This window comes from Sprattus sprattus (genome assembly GCF_963457725.1).
Source record: "Sprattus sprattus genome assembly, chromosome: 7".
Lineage (NCBI taxonomy): Eukaryota > Metazoa > Chordata > Actinopteri > Clupeiformes > Clupeidae > Sprattus > Sprattus sprattus.
The window spans coordinates 16,218,716-16,241,837 of record NC_137926.1 but is presented as its reverse complement, the minus strand read 5'-3'; the positions used below and the strand labels follow the sequence as shown (position 1 = coordinate 16,241,837).

General features: G+C 46.1%; 1 protein-coding gene across 5 annotated transcripts in view; it reads right to left on the bottom strand.

Annotated features, from left to right (window-relative positions):
* The window catches only part of LOC308368131 (A-kinase anchor protein 13-like), a 48,739-nt gene that overhangs the window by 17,573 nt on the left and 8,044 nt on the right, over positions 1 to 23,122 (bottom strand). For 3 of the 5 annotated variants that reach the window (XM_080842216.1, XM_080842217.1, XM_080842218.1), the window contains exons 3-13: positions 14,043 to 14,124; positions 12,006 to 12,106; positions 8,711 to 9,024; positions 7,779 to 7,838; positions 7,117 to 7,176; positions 6,539 to 6,719; positions 6,245 to 6,341; positions 5,184 to 5,306; positions 3,280 to 3,322; positions 2,898 to 3,009; positions 59 to 227 (exon numbers count right to left, since the gene is read on the bottom strand). In XM_080842216.1, the coding sequence (XP_080698342.1) occupies positions 59 to 227; positions 2,898 to 3,009; positions 3,280 to 3,322; positions 5,184 to 5,306; positions 6,245 to 6,341; positions 6,539 to 6,719; positions 7,117 to 7,176; positions 7,779 to 7,838; positions 8,711 to 9,024; positions 12,006 to 12,106; positions 14,043 to 14,124 (1,342 nt within the window). Of the gene's footprint in view, positions 1 to 58; positions 228 to 2,897; positions 3,010 to 3,279; positions 3,323 to 5,183; positions 5,307 to 6,244; positions 6,342 to 6,538; positions 6,720 to 7,116; positions 7,177 to 7,778; positions 7,839 to 8,710; positions 9,025 to 12,005; positions 12,107 to 14,042; positions 14,125 to 20,247; positions 20,348 to 23,122 lie in introns of those variants that run through there. The other 2 variants (XM_080842220.1, XM_080842219.1) reach the window with 2 other exon arrangements.

The following is a 23,122-nucleotide window of genomic DNA, read 5'->3' as shown; positions in this document are numbered from 1 at the left end:
GTGTGCGTGTGCGTGTGCGTGTGTGTGTGTGTGTGTGTGTGTGCTCGGTGGGTCTTACTGTTGCAGATTAAGGCCTCTTTAGTGTTGAGGGGCTTGCTGCAGTGCTGGCATAGAGTGGAGGGGGCATTGGTGATGGCACTGAAGACGTGCCCGTTTGAGGAAGCCTTCTCCTTTTCTTTGGCATCTTTCTCTCTCTCTCGAAGCCGATCCTTTTCTTTGTCCTTTTCCTAAGACAGACAAATGTATATTCATAGGACATTCAGAAAAGGTTTTATTCATGCTCACTTTAAACTTTAAATCTGGACCATTCATAAAATGATCATACCGTGTGTGGGGATGGTTGACAACAAGTGAAATGATTCCATAGCGTCATTCTTTTCTGCTCAGTGAAGCTAATAACACAAGGATAACACTGATTCTGATGAAAGGACTATAATTGCCAAAAAAGACAAAAAAATTGCAAACAAACATATTTTCACGTCTGTGGCAAGTTGTAAATGAGCCTTCAGCCTTCCTGACTTAAAGTCCCCCTAGTCTCGAGTTTAACACTAATGCTTAAAGAACTTGTCAAACTGATCTAAGCACAACGACTACAGACTGAAAGACTGATTCCACCTGACCTGATTCCACCTGACCTGATCTGACTCGGCGGTGAGCTGGTAGAAGTTATTCTGACAAAAAGAAATAGTTTGAAGCCACTTAACAACACCCACAGGAAGCTCACAGGAAGTGTGAGGTGGTGAAGAAAGAAGGTGCCTGTTCTGCTAGAGGACTACACCTCCAGCCCCATAACATATGCTCATCGAGTCATTCAATTTACTAATACATCTGACTGTCCATCTCAAGACACCATCTATGGTGATGACTAACACCAAACGCATTTCTAGAGGAAGAGCATCATCACGATGTGGTCATTCATGTTTATTAAGCCCATGTGCTTGCTCAGTTTTAGTAATGTAACAGAAACACAACAGAACATGAGTATTACCAATGAGACATCGTCTAACACACACACAGGGACACACAGGCACACACACAAGCACACACAGGCGCACACACACACCAACGCCACCATACTAACGTCTGCAAAGACAAAATGAATGGTAAACATAACTTTGAGATCGATCACACACACACACACACACACACACACACACACACACACACACACACACACACCAACGCCACCACACTAAAGTCTGCAAAGACAAAATTAATGGTAAACATAACTTTGAGATCGATCACACACACACACACACACACACACACACACACACACACACACACACACACACACACACACACACACACACACTCGGATTAATGAGAGCACAGACACTAAAAACAGGCACACTTACCCACAACAGTACTGAGTGCAACACAAATAAAATCAACATGCCACAATCTAAGGCACTACAGTACTTAACACAGACACTGTCACACTACAGTAACCAACCCATAACGACCAACACATGCCAGTAACAGTAACTGACAGCAGCTAAAAAGGGGTTACACAGGCTTGTGATGTCCCCCTCCCCCAGGACACTGACCCTTGACCTTTGACTCTTAACCCTTACCTCTACTGCTCTGTCTGTAGCCCTGATCTTGAGAGAGCGGCCCTGCGCCAGAAATCGTCGACCCAACATTACACCACAGCGCCAGTGTTCACACTGGAAGAAGTGCGTGACTGAGCACAGTGTTTATCTCTGCGTGCATGTGTGTGTCTGTCGATGTGTGTGTGTGTGTGAAGTGTCTGTATAGGGTGAGGGCTGTTCCCATGACACCAGCCACCCAGCAGTTCGTGGAGGAAGTGAGTTCGAAGAAGCAAGTGTGTGTGTGTGTGTATATGTGTATGTGTGTGTGCCGCCTTGTCTGCTATTCCTGTCTGTTTTAAAGACACAGAGACGCTTCTCAGTCAGACTCCTGGGTGTTAAAGACATTCTCTGACTCCATCTTGGTGGTTAAATATCGAGTCATGGTGGACTGATCAGGAACACCACTACTCTGTTAGTAGAAAAGGAGAGCTAGCCTCTCCACCCTACGAATCACTCACTCACTCTAATAAGGGCACTGGTGCTTTAAAAATTCAGCCCTATTGTGTCAGCGCTGAGGAGCTGCTGCTGTGTTCTGAGTTGCAGGGCTGAGGCGGAGAGGCATCTGCGGCACACAGCAACTTCCTGTTGGACTTCCTCAGAGCAGCTCAGCTCAGCTGCACGCAGATTTGCACGCATTCCAGCTGCAGCGATTTCAAACCTAGACGAGAATCCCCCAACTGCTCTCTGATGCTGTCTGTTAACTGATTTAACACGCTCTACTTTTTTTTCCGCTCAATGTTTCTTTAACGGATCTTATGCAGCCTTATGCAGGCTGTTAAGTGTCTTCACCTGACAGGTTCTCTGACATACACGCACCTACAGCACGCACAGCATGTCCACACACACACACACACATACACACACACACACACACACACACACACACACACACACACACACACAACCTGGAGTTTTAGAAATAAACATGGACCACTTACAGCAACTAGCGCACACGCACACACACACACACACACACACACACACACACACACACGCGCACACGCACACGCACACGCACACGCACACACACACACACGCACACACACACACACACACACACACACGCACACGCACACACACGCACACACACACACACACACACACACACACACACACCTCATGCGCCAGATTACAAGAGGACACAAGTAGTTGATATTGCGCAGTGTTAATGCTGAGGTGTGGGATTTGCGTTGGTACTGGGGAGCATGTTGATGCAGGCAGCGTGTGTGTGTATGTGTGTGTGTGTGTGTGTTTATAGGGGTGATCAGGTGTGTTTGGAGAGCGTGATGATCGGGGACTCACCTTGTTTTTCTTGCTCATCTTGCTCTTGAGGTAGCTGAAAGTCCGACTGACCTTGGTGCCCGGCCTCCCCTCACCGTCACTCCTCAGGGGGCCTGGGTCCTCCTCTGAGATGCTGAGAGAGAGACACAGAGAGACAGAGAGAGAGAGAGAGAGAGAGAGAAAGAAAGAAAGAAAGAAAGAAAGAAAGAAAGAAAGAAAGAAAGAGAGAGAGAGAGAGAGAGACAGACAGAAGGAGGGGAGGAGAGACCAGGATACATAGAGATATTTAAAGGTTGAATAACATGCCTAAATTCATCAACAAATGCAATACTCTAGATATTTCAAATCCTTCAACAACCAGTAAAATGATTAGAAGAGGCCAAATGAAAATGCTTCAGCTTACCTGTACTCCAGTGATCCAGATGCGCTGCTGTAAGACGCCAGACCTAAAGCACAGACAGCCGTATCAGTAACAGACAGCAGGGATGGTCCACTGGAAGGGAACTTAATGGACCATACAAGAATAAGGGCAACTCTCAAGAGCTTCAAAGTAAGGGCTCAATTCCTGTTTAATTCAGTCATCAAATGATAGTGAAACTGCTCAAAAGCATCAATGCATGCAGCGCTGGGTGGAAAATAGGGGGACCACACATGTTCCACATGAGAGGAGACATTTATAAACGCTGTGTGAGTTTCCAATAACGAAAATAGAGCTTGAATGAATTCCAGATAAAGAAAGCCTATCCATATATTTTATCTATATAATACAGTCAGATCAACACAATGTACACTTCAAGTGGAATGATACACAATGTAGGCTACAAGTGGTAGATGCACTATGTAGACTTCAAGTGGAATGATACACAATGTAGGCTACAAGTGGTAGATGCACTATGTAGACTTCAAGTGGAATGATACACAATGTAGGCTAAAAGTGGTAGATGCACTATGTAGACTTCATGTGGAATGATACACAATCAAGGTTACAATGAAATGCATGAAGAGCCATGACAGACTCCCAACACTTAAGACAATCTGCACATCTGCACGTGTCTGCTGCTATGGTGTTGGAACTGAAACCCCCTACTTCTCCTTTCTCTCCATTCCCCCACTTTCTTCTTTACTTTCTTCAAGCTTTTCAGCATGAACGAGGGAGCGAGGGGGACGAGGGACTTGAACCTTTCTGCCAGCTGCAAAGACTAAAAGGAGCCTTTGAAAGGTGTTTATGAGGACCCGGGGTGACTTTTAGGGAGTGGGGGAGGCCCTATCGGAAACTAAAGAGTGAAGAGATGGAAATGTTTGGAGAGGGAAGGCTAAAGCACACTGGCCACACTCTGAGGCTTTGGGGGGAGGTGAAAAGGGGGTGCAGCCTGATGGATGGCTGAGTTTCCTGGTAAACATTTTGGAAATGAGACCCAACTAGATGCTGATGATCTGGGTGAGGAGTGGAGTAGGACTGTCAGGAGGAGAAGGAGAATGAGGAAGAGGAAGATGAGGAGGAGGAAGAGGAAGATGAGTCCAGAAGAGCAAGCAGGCAGAGAGAAAAGGCTCTGCCGCTCCATCAAAACATAGTTTGTCCCCCATATCAGCTCAAAATGGGAGGCTTCTTTCCACAGTACAGTATCTGTTTTCACTAAAGTATTCACTGACATAGATAGTTAACAGAAATCTCATGTATGTTCACAGCATAAAAAAAAACCCTTAGTGCCATGAAAAACACAAAGACAGTGCTGTGCACAACAGTACTGTGCTTGTGTTCAACGTCTTTCATTTATCAAGTTATTAAATATTACATTTATATTTTAACATATAATATGATATTATATAATATTCTGGTTCTAGATCAGATCGATGGAGCATTGAGATTTAGAGACCTGGTGCTACAGACCAGATCAGACATGAAGCACACTTCACAAGCAAGAAGATGAGTATTAAGTGGGTGTGTGTGTGTGTGTGTGTGTGTGTGTGTGTGTGTACAGCTGCAGGTACACGAGTGGAATGTGATGCTTTATTAGCATGGTTATACACAACAAACAGTCAAGAAGGGCAGCACACACACTGCAGGCAGCGGGGCAGTTAGGAAGGGCAGACACTAACACGAGGGCTAGTGAGGGAGTGGGGCTTAACTCAGGCATTAAGGAGGTGTGAGGGAAGGGTGAGGCACGTGCCCCTGCACACTTATGGACATCACCTGGGTAGGGGGGTGGGGTGGGGGAGGTGTGGCGCAGGGCAGGGGGGGCAGTTGAAGGGGGTAGGAGGGAGATGCTGGGTGGGGGGCAGGGGCGTGCAGTCCTGGGCGTTACTTACTGACTGCCTCCTCCTCATCGCTGGATGAAGAGCCAATAGCAAAGTGCGTTTTAGATTTGGGGAGGAGCGGAGAGATGCTGAAGGAGAAGGAGATTCGTCTCTTTGGTCGCACTCTTCCCATCACTTGGGGGTGGGGTGTGGGGGGGGTACCAGGGGTCAAAGGGCAAGAGAGAAAACCAGAGCATTAAACAGGTAGGGGGATAGCGATCCCTCTCTTCATACACACACGCAGTCCCACGGTCCACACAGCTGCTGTGATGACAATAGAAAGGATGACTGATGAATGTATTCCGTGTGTGTGTGTGTGTGTGTGTGTGTGTGTGTGTGTGTGTGTGTGTGTGTGTGTGTGTGTGTGTGTTTGTGTGTGTGTGTGTTAAGAAAAGTAAGTGTGGTGGATATATGTGTATTGACAGCAAAGTGTGTATTTATTAGCTAAGTGTTTGAACGTGTGTGAAATCTTTGTGTAGGTGTGTACAACGTGACTGAGTGAAGCCAGAGGGATAGGGAGAAGTTGAAGCAAAGAGAAGAGGGGAACAGAACAGATGAATGAAAAGAGTACTGGTGGGTGGATAGGAGAGAGAAGGAAAGAGCAGAAGCACCAAGACCTCAGTGTGAAAAGTTATGACACACGTGACTGACTAGTACGTGACATGACAGAGCGATGTGAAGTGTGTGGCTTTTCAGCTGGAGATGTGACCCTTCACAGGCAGGTCAGCACACTGAGCTCAATGATGTTGGGTGGACAAAGCTTGATAACCTGCACTTGGCCCGCCCAGTGGGTTTAGTGGCTACAGCCTCTGACTAGAAATGATCCACAGATCTGTCTGTAACTCAGATGTTGGTTGAAGGGAGAAAGATGTGGGATAGAGGGAGCTGGGGTGGGTGTGTGTGTGTGTGTGTGTGTCTGTCTGCGTGTCTGCGTGTTTGCGTGTGTCTGTGCGTGTCTGTGCGTGTCTGTGTGTGTCTGTGCGTGACTGCGCGTGTCTGTGCGTGACTGCGCGTGTCTGCGCGTGTCTGCGCGTGTCTGCGCGTGTCTGTCCCTCTGGGGGGTAGGGACTCACCATCTAAATCTTTGGGACTAATGGCAACCATGGAGCGTGACTTGGTAAGCGTGTGTGGAGGAGGTCGGCTCAGGTTTCTGAGGAGTCCGCCTGACTTCTGAAAGACACACACAGACAAAGGTAAAGGCATTAACAGAAGCACCAGACAACAGACAAAATACACAGAATACATACTGATCTGACACAACACACACAGAGAAAGTTAAAAAGGTGTGAGTACGTGTAATGTTTGTGTAAGAATGCATGAAAGCGTGAGTGTGTATTATTGAGTGTGTGTGTGTGTGTGTGCGCTACCTTGATTTCCAGACTGCTGCAGTCTACCATGTCGGTCTCCTGCTCCTCTTCTGTCAGGGAGACCAGCGAGCTTCCTCTCTCCCCCCGCACTGTATCCCGGACACGGCCCGTCTCCGGCACTACACCTACGGCCGGAGCTGCACTTGCCTCCTGTTCCACAGACAGGCCCTCTAAACTCGAGCTGTGGAGTGTAACACACACACATACACAGACACACAGACACACAGACACACAGACACACAGACACACAGACACACAGACACACACACACACACACACACACACACACACACACACACACACACACAGAAACCACATTAAATATGTGCCAGTGGACATAAATATCTCTGGTTTTACAGAGATGCGTCACACACTAGAAACAACACATACATACAACAGTTATATGTGTATTAATTGGTGCTGGGATAAATATGCATGTAAATGCGCACACACACACACACACACACTTTCTCTCTCACTTTCTCACTTTCTCTCTCTCATTCTCTCTCACACCGAATGAACTGCTACACACTTCAAAGTGTTTCTTAATCTTAATTTTCTGTCTGTGTGTGTCTTACCTTCTGTTTCCGATCTCTTCTAGGGCAGGACGGAGGATATCTGAGGGACACCAGCTCACACTAAACACAGGAGGAGAAGAGAGCGGATGGATGGATGGATGGATGGATTCATGCATGCATGGGGATAAATGAGGAGAGGACAGATGAGAGGTGGCAGATGGGGGTTTGAGCAAAGGGATAAAGGTATGATGAGAGGAACGGAAGGAGTGAGGAGATAAATGAATTTGGTGTGATACCACAGTAGGATCAGAGCGGGCATATATACAGACAGACAGACAGACAGACAGACAGACAGAAAAAGAAAGACAGTTGGGCTGAGGTGTACACACTAATGGAGACACTCTAGCTACAGAGATCTAGCGCAGTATACGTATAAGAACATGTTTCCGTTGCCAACAGCAGAGTTGGTGGGGTGTGAAACAGTGTGGAGGAGGCCATCAGCTTTGACAACACTGGAAAATCGCTGTGCCAGCGGGGCCAAAGGGTTACAACACGCCGCCCCCCCCAAGCATCACTGTAGAACAGCACTAAGAGGTCTCCATGAAAAAAGGGTAAGACAGAGAGAAAGATGGAGCAGGGAGAAAGGGATACAGAAAGAAAACTTGAAGGTAAGAGAGAGAGAGAGAGAGAGAGAGAGAGAGAGAGAGAATACTTTGTGGTACCTTCTTCTGTGGCCTGTGGTCTTTGTAGTCTTGCCTCCTCCAGGACTGCGAACAGAGGGGCTAGAAAAGAAGGATGAGGAATGGTCAGTCTCAGAAAAAAGTGCCATCAAAAGTTAAGCTAATCTCAGACACAATGATTCGAGATTTGCAGTGATGTCAGAGGGATCATCAACAAGTTCTGTCTAGCATTCCCATCTCACTCTAATGCACTAATCACTCTTCACTCTTACCCTAACCACACCCTGGCCTAGCTGGAACACAATGTGTGATACAAATGTGTAATATGCACAGCCAAAGGCATATTCGCATAATACAAGAGGATGCACGCATGCATGCATGCATGCACATACACACGTAAACACACATTCGCAAACACACACATAGCATGCCTCGGTTCACTCTTCATCATAACTACAGGTGCTATGGTATGCTCTGTGGTTGTGTGAGAATGCTATATCGATGTTTGTTGTTGCTGTGGATGCACCCTGCGAAAGAGGCTAATTCTGCACGTTTGTATGAGAAATACGTTATCTCGTTGGGGCTTTGTGTGCTGTGGTCTGTGGGTGTACAATGAGGTCTGTTGATGGTACATCCTGAGGTACCCCACACAGAGACTACAGAATTTACCACAACAGAGGTAAACCCTAAAACAAGCCTTTTTCAACTCACGTATGCGTTCATGCTCTAGATTCTGGGGATTTCCATGTTAAATTCAACAATTCAATTCTATTTGATTTATTAGGCGAATTACAGAGCCCAGGGCCCAAACCTCCCTCAACACAGTTATCAGACCAGCGGACTCACACATTCCTCATGTAGAAGTGTTGTGGTCTGTGGTTTTGTGGGCATGTATCACGGGCATGTCTGATGGGTGTGTCCCTGTGCGAGAAAGTGTGTGTGTGTGTGTTTGTGTGTGTGTTTGTGTGTCTCACCTGCGCGTGTTAGGCTCTGCCTCGGATGCGGGCCCTTTTCCTGGCCCCCAGCTGTGCCGGCGGAAGGGCGAGAGCGGGCGCATGGCAGGGCGGAGCAGGGCAGACAGGGCGGGCACCTCCGTCACGCGATCCTTCCGCTCCAACTCCTCCACCTCAGCGGGCGCCTTGCCCAGTGCCTGCCACGACTCGGTCGAGCTCCAGCTGGCTCGGGCATCTGAGGGGTCGGATGGGTGGGTAATGGGGGCCTCCTCTTTGGAGGGTGGGGTCAGGGGAACCTCACTGGTACCGTCCACAGCAGGAGCCAACATTTCAAGCTACAAGACAATAGGGTGAACAATCAGAACTGGCTACAGCGTAAGGACACAGGGATGAACTATCAGAGTGGGGTAGAAACGCAATCCATCAGAATAATCTGAGCTGGGTTGAGCAACGCCATGACAAATGTGCTAGCTTTAGAAATCGCTTGGGGATGACAAACCCCTAATCTGCTGCGCAGAGTGCATTTCAGATAGAGAGTAAATGCTGAGGCTTTATGCAAGACTCTAAATGGGCTTCATTGGGTCTGAACCTTACTGGCAAACAAGTGAGCCAGCTCCAAAACACACACTCACACAAACACACACACACACACACACACACACACACACACACACACACACACACACACACACACACACACACACACACACACACAGACATGCTGTAAGAGTTCTTTCCAGCCTCATAAATGTTATATAAGAGCCAGGCGCACCCATCTGGGAGCAGAAGGAAGACATCATTGCCATCATTACGCCAGAGCAGGAGAGAACAGAACCATCATCTCTCTCCAATTTGTGTGTGTGTGTGTATGCATGTGTGCGTGCGTCTGTGTGCGTCTGTGTGCGTGTGTGTGCGTGTGTGTGTGTGTGTGTGTGTGTGTGGGGGGGGGGGGGGGGGGGGGGGGGGGTCGGGTTATTATAACGAGAGAGAACATAAAGATCCTGAACTCAACCCCTTAAACTCTCAGTGAAGGTGTGTTGGTGTGTGTGTGTGTGTGTGTGTGTGTGTGTGTATTGGCCCAAGTGCGTGTTTGAGCAAGAGCCATGGGCGGACCCCTGGAGTGAACAGATGCTTTGACAGCGCACTGCTAACAAGTGGCTGGGCATTATGACACAAACCTCTAGAACAATCTCCTGCACCACATATAACACTACCCTCTCCAGTACGTGTCCAGAGCCATGGTAATGTGCACACCACAAGTACATGTGTGCTTCATGTATATAATGTTTATATGTGTTTGGGTTTGCATATATGTGTTTGGTGTGGTATGGTGTGTATATGTGTCTCTCTTCTGTATGTCTGTGTGAGTGTGGATACGTGTCTATCTATACCGTGTAAGTGTGGTATTATTATGGCAGTCTGTTTGTATGTGTGTTGTGTATTATTTGTATGGGGTTTTCTGAGGCTTTCTGAGGCTGGGAAGACCTTTTTCTTTACTCCCACAACATCATCACCAAAGTGCGTTCCTATTCTAGCTGTTTTCGTGTTAGAACTGGTTATCTGCTTTTGGCGCTGCCACCACAGCCGAGCACCAAACGTGTGTGTATAGGAATCTGTTCCTCCTCACTCCTCACTTCCCCCTTCTGCACTCACTTTAACCAAAACACACACTTGCAGCTTGCCTATCCTCAGGGCCTCATGGATCTCTGTTGGTGAATGAATAGGGATTTTGTCACCATGTCATGCCTGCTTCTTTTAACAAATGTGCGTGTGTGTGTGTGTGTGTGTGTGTGTGGGCCAGTCGACCGCTTGTTTTCTCCAAGAGTCACATTCTGTTCAGTGTTGGAATTACTCTCCCATCAGACTGTGATAAGCAGACTTAAGGTACTGCCTGATAAACACACACTATCTGAACAGAAGAACCCTCAACCCCCCCCCCCCCCTCCCTCTCTCTCAAAGTGCCTGACATCACTCACACTCAAATCTTTTTGGTATGTGGCTGTTGAAGCAGTCTAAGAACAAATCCTAATGTGTAGTGGCTCCACTGCATCAGAAGAGATGCTCTGCGAGACTGAGACTGCTGGTGGGGAGGGGAGGAGCAACAGCAAAAGCAGTACTTGGCCCTTGGGTACCAACGTTCGTAAGCACACACACAAAAAAAAACTTTTATGCCATTTATCACGCTCACAGTCAGATGCATTAAGACTGAAATTACTGAAGTTACTCCATGACAACTTCATGTCTGTTGTGGGCACATTTCCATAAGATACATACTTTGCAATGGCTGTCTGTAGGCCTTCTAAATCATTAGCAAAGTATTGACACATGGGCCTAAAATATCACATAAAAAAAAATATCACATCAAGGTGAATGCAGTTAAATAAATGGACACGTAAGCATGTGCTAATGCAATGGTATGCCAAACATAGTGTAATAAAAAAACAGAGCTAACAACTGGAAGTAGAATATTGGCTCTCTTTCTAACCCATCAAAACACCGCTCCCCGTTAAAGGGCTGCTAAACTCCCAGGCTGACCGAAGATTACATTGTGGGGCTCTGACATCACCTCATGTATAGATTTGCTTGCTATTGCCATTTTGTCTCGATCGGAACACAGGGTGGCCCAGGCCTATTTACATTCATTAGCGTATTAAAATTAGTGTAAATGAGGGAGGAGAGAGGGTGGAGTGCGGTGCTCAATTTCTTGTTGATCAGGATGTACAAATTAAAGGTGCTTGTAATCTTTTTTTTTGTGTACACAGCTTTCCATCTTCATGCGTACGCTATGTTTAAGTATGAGGCTTTGAACATGAGGCTCCTGGAGAACAGTGAAGCTGTGTGTGTGTGTGTGTGTGTGTGTGGTTAAGGTGGTCTGGTCATTTAATCATGATTGTTTTCTGGCAGAAGGCTTGCTGATGTCATGCAATGATGTCAGTGAGCAGAGAGAGAGAGAGAAAGAGAGAGAGAGAAAGATAGATAGAGAGAGAGAGAGAGAGAGCGAAAAGAGACAGCGAGAAAGAGACAGCGAGAGAGATAGATAGAGAGAGAGAGAGAGAGAGAGAGAGTGAGAGTGAGAGTGTGTGTGTGTGTGTGTGTGTGTGTGTGTGTGTGTGTGTGTGTGTGTGTGTGTGTGTGTGTGTGTGTGTGTGTGTGTATGTGTGTGTGTGTGTGTGTGTGTGTACTCCAAATATATTCACAGGTATCCAAAGCCAATAGAGATGAATGTGGAATGCATGGACAGACACAGAGTAAGTAAGCCAGTAAGACTAGCTACAATGACTAGCACTCTTCTAACAAGAAAGCAGGGCCCGCTCACCTTAGGCACAGTGTCCACATCCTTGTCCCCTTCTGCCAGTGAGTGAGTCTGGACATCTGACTCCACAGAGACCTTCTCTGTGGCTGGAAACATGGAAACATCTGCAGAGGAGACACCAAGTACAGAGATCAGACACAGAGTCACACACAAGACCCTGTAAGGCTTGACAAACCTGACAAACAGACAGACAGACAGACAGACAGACAGACAGACAGACAGACAGACAGACAGACAGACAGACAGACAGACAGACACACAAACAGACAACAGACACAGATACATACACAAACCCACGGAGAGAGAGAGAGAGAGAAAGAGAGAGAGAGAGAAAGAAAGAGAGAGAAAACACTACTCACAGTCGGCAGAGCCACAAAACACTCTTGTACACACACACAGACTTGAACCTGCCCAGCTCTGCCCTTGCTTGACACAGAAGAGCCCAAACCCTGCTCTGCCCACCCCACCCAAGAGCAGTCGAGGCCGGAGGCCCTGCCCTGCCCTGCCCTGCCCTTCCCTTCCCTACGCAGCCCTGTGTGATGGGAAGCTAAGCTGGGTGTTGTGGGATTGCCTCTCTCCATGCAATCTGGCGCAACAGGATGTTGAGGTCATCCTTCCAGATGATCTTATTCAATTTGTCTGAAGAGGTTTTTTGTTTATTAATATCATGGCAAGGAAACTGACCAATTTGTACTGTGTGTATGTATGAGAGTGTGTGTCTTGTATGTGTCTGTTTGTATCCATTCGTTCTGAGAGTACACTGGGTGCGTGCGTGCCTGCGTGTGTGCCTGCGTGCGCATGGTGTGCGTGCATGTCCGCGTGTGTGCATGTGTGTGTATGTATGTAAATGCATGCAAGTCTTCTGCTGCGTACTACTTTTCACAGTCCACTGTATACAGAAAGCACCAACCTGGGAACATGTACTGAATGGAAAAAGTGTTCTGAAAGGCCAAATCATATCATACTAATCACTGTGATGAGATTTCCTTGAGAGCTTCAAAGCCATTTTAGCTCTGACATATCAGCACATGACCCAACCAAGATATGAAACTAAACACGCTAATGCAGTTAACACAAGCCAAACTGAGTGCCTAAAGGAGGCTTAGGTCAAACACAGAATCACAGCAACATCAAAACCTGGTGCATGTTAAACACAAGCACATCAGAACATCCCCATAGTCATGGACAGTTTAGGAAGCATGGACTGTGCCTTGATACTGCCATTGTGAGATGCAACTAAGAACTTTGGCAAAATGTGTAACTAAAAATAGTTCAAGCCCCACTAATGGTACACAAATGCACAACATGATTTGTTCATGTTCTTAATTACAGGCTGTATATTTCACACTGTGTTACTGACTGTCAGTCATACTTGGGTTAGCAATACCTCACCTCACAACCATGCTTGTCGGAAAACGTCATATACTGTCCCCACAAAAAATTGAAATAACTTCATATGAATTTATGACAACTGATGCCACCCGATAACAAGCACACAGACAGTGTTCGATTCCATTTTCTTATTATATTGCATCATTGTGCAGGAGCGCTCAAAGGATTTGACAGCTCCTGACAGCAAAGGTAGCAACAGACAGTGTGAAGAGACAGACAGCAGCACAGTTCGCAAAACAAGACAGTACAGACATCCAGGTAGTACTGGGACTGGACATCCAACAGGTTGCTATTATCATGCTATAATTAGCCATTGCAACACATATGAGCCCTTCCACAACCATCACAGGCCTGTTCACAGCAGGGAATGTCAGCATTCGCACACAATAACAGACAATAACAGACTGTTTTTTTTTTTACTCTTTAGACTAGGATATGGTGCGTGTCCATGACATTTTCCAACCGCTGACACTCGTCTGATGTTATTTTCCTACAACTTGGGCCAAATATTAATAAACAAAACCAAGGAGAACACAAAGAGCCTTCTACAGGGAAAAACAAAGCAGCAGTAGCCAGCAGTAAACATACACAGAGACAAACACCAGTTCCTGCTGGAGAGTGATGGTGGGTGCGTAATGCAGCGCTTACCAAAACATTCCTTATTGCTCTTCTGTGAGTCGGTTTCTGGACAGGAGTCCACTGCATAAAACACCTCTGCCTGCCTGTGGATCTGAAACAGAAGAGAACGGTCACATTACTAAACAGCAAACATTCTCATCATTGATCACAATTCAAAACAATACAAAAACATACCTGAAAACATCACAATGCATCACTTAAATAATAATATATATGATATAATATTTCTGACTACATTACATGATCAGTTTCCTTGAGTCAAGATACGTCTCTTGAAATACGACAACTTTTAATTTGTTTTATATTTTTTTTTTTTGGCAAACAATGTTATTTTCAGTTTGAAGTGGCACACCATTGCCTTCCTCAACAGCATCATACTGCACATCGCGGTTTCTGGCTTACAGGTCATTGAGACCTGGACAGTGCTCTTTCTCAAACAGAAGACCACGGCAGCGATCAATCAACACCATCCTTTAGATCCATTACTCCCCATTGGCAAATGGGAGAGTACTCCTGTACTTCCACCTGTTTCCATGATACCACACAACTAGACACCACACAACAACAACCTCTTTTTATAATTGGCACTGCTGTCAAGCTTCCTGGCAGTAGCAGCTCCCAATGCCAACGCCACTGGGAATGGTCTGGGTTGATGACAGTACACTTAGGCTTTTTGCCATGTGTAATTCAGGTGACTCACATTATGACAGGCCTCCCACGTCAGAGGGGACAATGAAGAGAACCAGAAACACTACCAGCCACTCGAGAGAAGGACACATAGACTAGCGCACTAACGCCTAACGCTCACTAACGTCACTAAAATCTAAAACTCACCTTTTGAACCATCATCTGTTGAATTAAAGTATTTGTTTGAGGCATACTGTATGTAAATATAAATGATAATCATAATAATAATAATTAGGGCTGTCAGCGTTAACGCGTTAATCTATGAGATTAATGTGACCGCGATTAACTCGTTAAGATATTTTAATGCCGTTAACGCAACTTTGTTTACTTCCGGTGTGCGGAATTAATTTACACGTCAAAGAGGAGTTTTATTTTGACACACGCACACAGTTCCCTTGGTGGTCTGAGTTCGTGCCCCCCTCCTTCTCCCGCTCTAACGTTACTCTTCTCCCTGTCACCTCTTCTTTCCCTGTTTCAAATCTTTTATGGAAGAGGTTTGCTATCTATTTTCAACCCTGACATGCTAGGTCTCGCTAGCATTTATGCTAACATGTTAGCTGGGCTAACTAGCTACCTGTGTGGGGCATGACCGTGTTTCTAGCATTCTCTGGAGGGGGGAGGTTGGAAAACTCAGAAGCCAGAGCCGAACAGCTAATTAATTTAGGTGTCGTTGGTGTTTTACAGAAGTCACAACAAAGAACAACCGGCCATTAATGTTTTGTCCGAACCAGAGTCTGAAGCAGTCAATGTCACAACTGTTCAAAACTAATCACATATTTACGTACGTTTTTTATGAATAGCCTGCCTTTATTGAACTCGGACAGCGACAGATAAATGCACTTGTTCACACAAACAAGCACAAGAGCCTGAAATCAGATTATTCACATTGCAAGAACGGAATGAAATAGCCTACACATTACACACGACCGGCATCTGCCAAGCCTTCACGTTGTATGCTACAACGGAGGAGGCACAACAAACGAGAGAATCTTTTTCTTTCTTGCGGCAACGATTGTTATAAAACTACCATCATAGTCCAACCATCGAAGTCTAATCCATGTTGTTGTGGAGAACAGCCTCATTAGAATCTGCATCGACAACGTAGCAGAAATATCTTTACAGTAGATCTCTTCGTTTATCCCTCTCCTGATGACATTTTCTTTTAAACTTCCCATGATGCTTTGCCGATAGCAATCGCGTTGTCACAAAAGTTTTTTCAACATTGTCTAAAATAGCCTACATGCTGTCTGGAGTGATTACTAGTTTAAAAATAATAATAATAATAATTTAATCGCGATTAATCTAGATTAATGAATTTCAAAATGTGAGATTAATTAGTTAATTTTTTTTAATCTATTGACAGCCCTAATAATAATATATATTTAATTTAGTATATTATTATAAGTATAATATATTTACTTTAGTCAAAATGGTTTTGCTTTAACATTTTGTAAGTTTGGCTTAAACAAAACTGTCAGTTAAATACTTAACTATAACTATAACCCCCAAGCCCACACTCATGCACACACTGCACTTTACACACAAAATGAAATAGAGTTCAAATCTTGTCTGACAATGACACAGCATTAGACTCCACATGCAATCATGGTGCTACTTAGGAATGGTTTTGCGGGTGTATGTGTGTAAAGAATTTGCACCCTTGTAAAACACACACAGTCACACACAGGACCCAGTGTGGTTCCGCCTCTGCTCAGTCCCACTCCCAGTGTTGGTGTGAAAGTGTGTATGTGTGTGAATGTACAAACTCATGGGCATCATCATCATCAAAATGACTGATGAGTGTGTGTGTGTGTGTGTGTGTGTGTGTGTGTGTGTGTGTGTGTGTGTGTGTGTGTGTGTGAGTGTGTGTGTATGTGTGTGTACGTGTGTGGTTGTCAGCAGGGTGACTGGTCAGTGTGTGTATGTGTGTATCGGAGTCCTATTAACTCTGTTTGAACGCGCAAAGGTCAGAGGTCTGCAGCTGCGCTGGGACACGAACACACACATACCCACTTCTTCATGGACACAGAAACACACACAAAAACTAGCCCAGGCTTATATGTTTTCACTAGGGTGCCTGTATACATAGAAAAACACGCACAAACACACATGCGCAACAAACAGACACTCACATTCAGAAACTCACCCACAAACCATTATGTAAATGCATAGTGGGCTCTACCCAGTAGAATAGTCAGGGGACAGCCCTGAGAAAACTTTACTAAACTATATGCACATTTACCTCCACTGAGAAGAATCAAGAAACAGCTCACTGAAACACTGTTGTTCTGCTGCAGTACAATATATTGTTTTATTTAAAAATGTTCTTTCATTCAAAGAACTGGGCTGAACTGTGGTCGTGTGTGTGGAGCTGATGTGTATTGGTAGGAGGTGGGAGGTGGGAGAGAGTCCACTGCTCTCAGAAGTGCCTGATGGCCTTCCCCTCCCCAGACCCGAGTCACCACACACACAGAGCAACTGTGTGGCCCAATCACAGTGGAAGTCAAGAGGGGTTAGGTGTCTCTGCTACGAGGGAAATACACATTGATAATGTCCTGAGACAAAAGCCATTTCAGCAAAACACAGAGACAGACAGACACACACACACAGACACACACACACAGCAGGACTGACTAGAACAATGGCGGCAGTAAGGGCCCCTACAAAGGAGGCATTGCTGACGGACTTTTATGAGCAGCAAATGAGGCGATGAGGTCATTCTCACACACACACACACACACAGTTGCACGTGCGTGCACAAACACACACACACACACACACACACGTGAAGCAAATGTAAAGATGACCAAATGACTGGGTCAACAGTCAACTGGACCAAAAAAAAAAGTCTCTGAACTAGAGGGGGGGAGGGGGGGGGATGTGCATGAGTGTTTTGTGTGCTAATGTCCACCAGCTGGATGGAGTGTGTGTGAGTGTTTGTTACATTGGGGAAGAACTTCCTTGACCTGGTAGTTGATTTTCTTTCACACCAGCAGACTGACTCACATTGGAAAAGGGGAAAAGGCTGTGTGTGTTTGTGTGCATATGGGTTTGTATTAACACAATCTCACTTGTGTTTAAGTCTGACCATCATGACGGTCACTTACACATACATATGCAGCTGTGAGGAAAAAAAAAGGGGGGGGGGGGGGGGGGGCGACAGGTGTCAAAAACAGCTTAAGGAGTATAATGTTTAGTTGCAGGGGCACAATCACGGAATGCAGCAGGGAAGAAACAGGCCACCCTCTATATTTTTTTCAGAGTCTTACACAGCAAAGCCTCATAATTGATCAATACTTGAATGAAAGAAAGTAAGAAAGAAAAAAACAAAAGGCGACACACATTTACCCTGCCCTGTAGTAAACAAACCAAATATCTGATGTAAGGCACAACCCCGGGGTTTAAGATGTGATTGAACTGCAAGGTCCCAACTGACACACCCAGAATACTCTGGATTGCCGTGGTCCTGATGGCTTTATCCATTCTCTAAATTTACCCACCACCCCTGAGAGCACATACCTCTGTCTTGGGTCTGATGCTAGATACAGCCTGAGAAAATGCAGACACTCTCACACACTACACACACATAGAGAGACACACACACACACACACAAAAATGCTCTCTTAAACACACATAAATGGCCCACACATATCCTCTCTCTGTCTCACACACACACACACACACACACACACACACACACACACACAAAGAAACAAACATGCTCCAATAGAGATCCATTCACAAGAGCTCCAAAAATACATCATGACATAACTAAGCCAACATATCAGCTCATGTAGCACAGACTTGCAGCTGCACTAGCATGCATCACCATACGTTACCATCCAACTAAGGACCCTAGACAGTAATGTAATGGCATTGTTGCACGGGCCATTGTTCTGATAGGTGACAATAGCACCATCAGGACCTGCCAACTGAGCTACCATTCACATCAAGTTTCCCCATTAGCAAAACGTATGAACTGTTTGTATTCAGTACAGTCGTTAGTACTTAATGTGCCTTCAGAAACCGCTACCCACTACTAAACAGACTTTCAGGATGCCACTGCCATCTACCTAAAGACAGATTCAGATGGAATCCACACCTCCAACAATGATGTGATTCTGAGAGTACAGTGAGTGTTTCACTTATTACCTGTTACAATAACAAAGAGAACAGAGACAGAGAAAGCACTGTATGGCTCAAGCTGAGCACTCCAATCAACATGGAGGTGTCAGTACATGAGCTGAACCTGGACTGTGACCTCAGTATGCAGATGTAGAGGCTGAAAAGCTCTATTAAGCTGCTTGACAAAAACATCTGCTAAATACCTAAACTATAACTACGACTATACATGTTGAGACCAGAGAACAGACATCCCTTGTCTATCAACAAGTTCACCTCCCTGCCTGTATCTCTAGATCTATTGATCTCAGTAGAGAATCACTGCTCCAGACTACAGTAGTATGGAAAACACAGAATTCCCAAGACTGGTATGTCCATGAAGCATGATGTAATGATGAGGGACATAGGCAGACAGACAGATAGACAGACACACACACAGCCATAGAGAAACACATGAATACACATACACTCACAAACACACACACACACACACACACACACACACACACACACACACACACACACACACACACACACACACACACACACACACACACACACACACACACACACACTTAAAGCCTATTCAAACACACGCTCACACACACACATATCTGATTCCAACACACACTCACAAAAACATGTGCACAAACCCAAAGCTGAAAGAGCATAGGGCTGAGGAGTGGAATGCACTGTGCAGCAGCAGGTCCCTTTTCCATTCCACATCCAGAGCACAGCTCCACCCAAAGCAGCCAGCCAAGACAGCACTGAGAGAAGAAGAGCAGTGCCCGTGCCCATACACGTGCAGTCACACACACACACACACACACACACACACACACACACACACACACACACACCAAGAGAAACACATTCATACACACACACACACACACACACACACACACACACACACACACACACACACACACACACACACACACACACACCTCTTGACTTTGGCTGTCTGACAGCTCCGACTGTTTTTCACACCAACACAATCAGTAATTCAGACTGACGCAGTCAGTAGACCATGACTATATTTTCAGGAATGTCGATCCTTACGACTTGAGATCCGATCTGCAGGGGCATGCTAACAAATGGAACTTCTTAACAAAGTATTCCCTTCAGACGCCCACACTCCTCGAGAAGCTCGGCAAGCTCGGCATTACCCATGGTGCTCTACTCCTTACCCATGACAACTTCACGGCAATGACATGAAAAGGAGAGTGATGATCACCAAACGGCTCCCGTCACATAAAATAACTACGCCGTGACAGATGCTCGAAACCAGACGGACTGTTTTTCAGCCCTCCCTGCTAACGGCTAAGCCAGGCTGACTTTCCACATGAAACCAGAGATCCGCTCAAAAGCCCATCTGGAGCAGCCGAGAGGGGCTCGTACCTTGATCAAGACCACGTCCACGGCCGTGTCTCCGCGGGGACACAGACTGTACCTCCGCCGGTGTCTCTCGTACATCTTCTCCTGCTTTGAGCCACGACAGAGTCCCACATGAGGGTCGAACTCTCCACGCTCTTTTCCCCCCTAGAGAATCAGCCAGAGCAACAGCAGCTACCCAGAGCTCCTGATCACATCTGTGTCAAGAACCAGCCCCTCCTCTCTCCTGCCTCTCTCTCTCTCTCTCTCACAATGCTCACTGCCTCCCTCCCCCTTTCACTGAACGTCCCTCTCCAGAAGTCTTTCCCCCTTTCTCACACACACACACACACACACACACACACTTCCTCTCTCTCCCCTCCCTCCTTCCCTCCCTCCCCATTGCTCCATTACTCCATTAGGCTGCTGCCTTCAGTCATCCCGCTCTCTGCTTCTACACGTTTCTGCTTCTGACTAAATCTCTTTGCTTTGTCTATGTCTATGTTGCAGACGCCTTTTTTTCTCTCCCCTCTCTCAATTCCTCTCTCCATCTTTTTTTTTGTTTTGTTCTCCCCTCGTTCCCTCTCTCTCTCTCTTTTCTCCCACTCACTCATTCTCTTTAAGGACTGTGTAGGCTGGCTACATAAAAGGAGCCTCTATGCTGGGAGCACAATGACCACTCACAGAGCAGAAGGCTCCAGGTCAGCTCTCTGCACACGAGAAGATGGGAAGAAAAGACAGACAGAGAGAGAGCGAGAGAGAGAGAGAGGGAGAGAGAGAGATAGAGGAGAAAGAGGAGTGTTACAGTTGCAGATATCGGCACTTATTTACACTGAATATCAGGAAGAAGACGCTCATCACTACAGAGACATCTGTACTGATTGATCAGGAAATGGAGGATCAATTCACCAAACACAGGAGACAGTGTGCTCCCTCAGCGAAGATGGCCGCAAACCAATCAGTGCGGACAGACATAACTAATCAGCACATGACTCAAGAGATCAGGCCAGAACTCCAAGCCGCCTGGACAAAGCCCACAGCGTCATGGCAACGGCCACAAACAGATACCAGCAAGTGACGCAAGGCGGACTGCTGGACTGTGTATGACCTTAGAGCTGACCCGCTCAGAAAGAGGGTGACACAGCAGAGAGGCCATGAAGATGTCAGCCATGGAGGAAGGAAGAGAGATCAACAGATGAGAAGAGCACAAGAGGAAGAAGAGGCGTTTCTTTCACCATCACTGAAAACACGCTCAGGCACAGAAGGAGTTCAATATGCGTTTCTAATCAGGATTGTCCATTGTGTAACACATGGGTGGGCTGGTTGTCAAGAGTGTTTGTGTGTGTGTATAGGTGTGCCGTTATTATAACAATTGTGCAGTGTGTGTGTGTGTCTGTGTGTGTGTGTGTGTGTGTGTGTGATGAGCAGGCATTGATTTGAGAGGATCCGCTGACTGACAAATAAAGCAGATGATGAAAATATCCTCTATAGAGAAAGACACACACTCTCTCTCCCTCCCTTCCTCTCTCTCTCACACACACACACCACAAACATAAAACAGACATATAAACACACACACAGAGGCACACACCTGGACTGACTGCACCCTAAAACAATGCTTTTCTATTTCCTCTGCCCCAAGCTACCTTCAGACACACCTTGTTGTGAGAACACTTAATGAGAAGCAGCACACACACCCAGGCCTTCACACACACACACACACACACACACACACACACACACACACACACACACACACACACCCAACCACACACACACACACACACACACACACACACACCTCACACACACGCACACACAGAGCCCTGTTTGCAAAACAAGTTCAGACACATTGGAATAAAAACTACAGAGAGGAGACAGAAGGCACAATTGCACCAGGCAGACCATTGTGTGTGTTTGTGTGTGTATGAGTCTATGTGTGTATGTGTGTGTGTGTGTGTGTGTGTGTGTATGTGTATCCGTTTTCCTTTGTGTGGTGTGTGTCTATGTTTCTGTTTGTGTGGGCTGTTCTGATGGGGGTAAGGCAGCACAGATATCTGCCTAGAGGACAAAAAATAATGGCCATTAACACAAAGCCAATGGATTAAAACCTGCATTTCAGATCATGCTTTCTGTCTCCCTCACTTGCTCTTTCTTCCTCACTCATTGCCATGTTAAAAAATGCAAAACCACAATTTAGCCCATGCACATCTGGAATACGTTATACTCCTGCCATCCACAGGAGGGCGCCCATGCCCTCACAATAGAGGGGTTCCTGTCCTCCAGATAGCAGGGTAAACCCTGGCTGGCCACACATCTCTACAAGGACTCAACCCTCCACAGACCCCTGAAAGCCCCTCATTAACCTGCCACACACTCATTTACCAGCACACGTCCTCACTCCTGTAGCACTGTATGAGGAGTCAGCCGGACACTAGTAGACTGTGGTTATTACACAAGAGAGTGTATTAGAGGTACACATACCAACACACATGTACACAAACACACACATACACACACCTACATATATGAAGGGTCAGCATGTGGAGAACACATGCTACAGTGTGGCGCCCTCTAGAGGCCAATATGAGTGCAAGAGGCCATCAGAGAGGCCATATAAAACATGACACCTTGTTATGTACAGCACACATCAGCAGTGGCGGACCTAGTCATTTGGGGGCCTAAGGCGAACATAGCCAGGGGCCCTCTTCATCTGTCCTTTTAATGCAAAAAAAAAGGGCCACCTCAAAGCAGGGGCGGACTGGGGGAAAAAAGTGGCCCGGGAGTTGTCTGTCAGAGCGGCCCACTTAATATACGGCGCGTTGCCCACTCAATGTATGCAAAATACCCATACACTTAACATAATTTTGGATGATTACAAAGAAATAACATTATATATGTT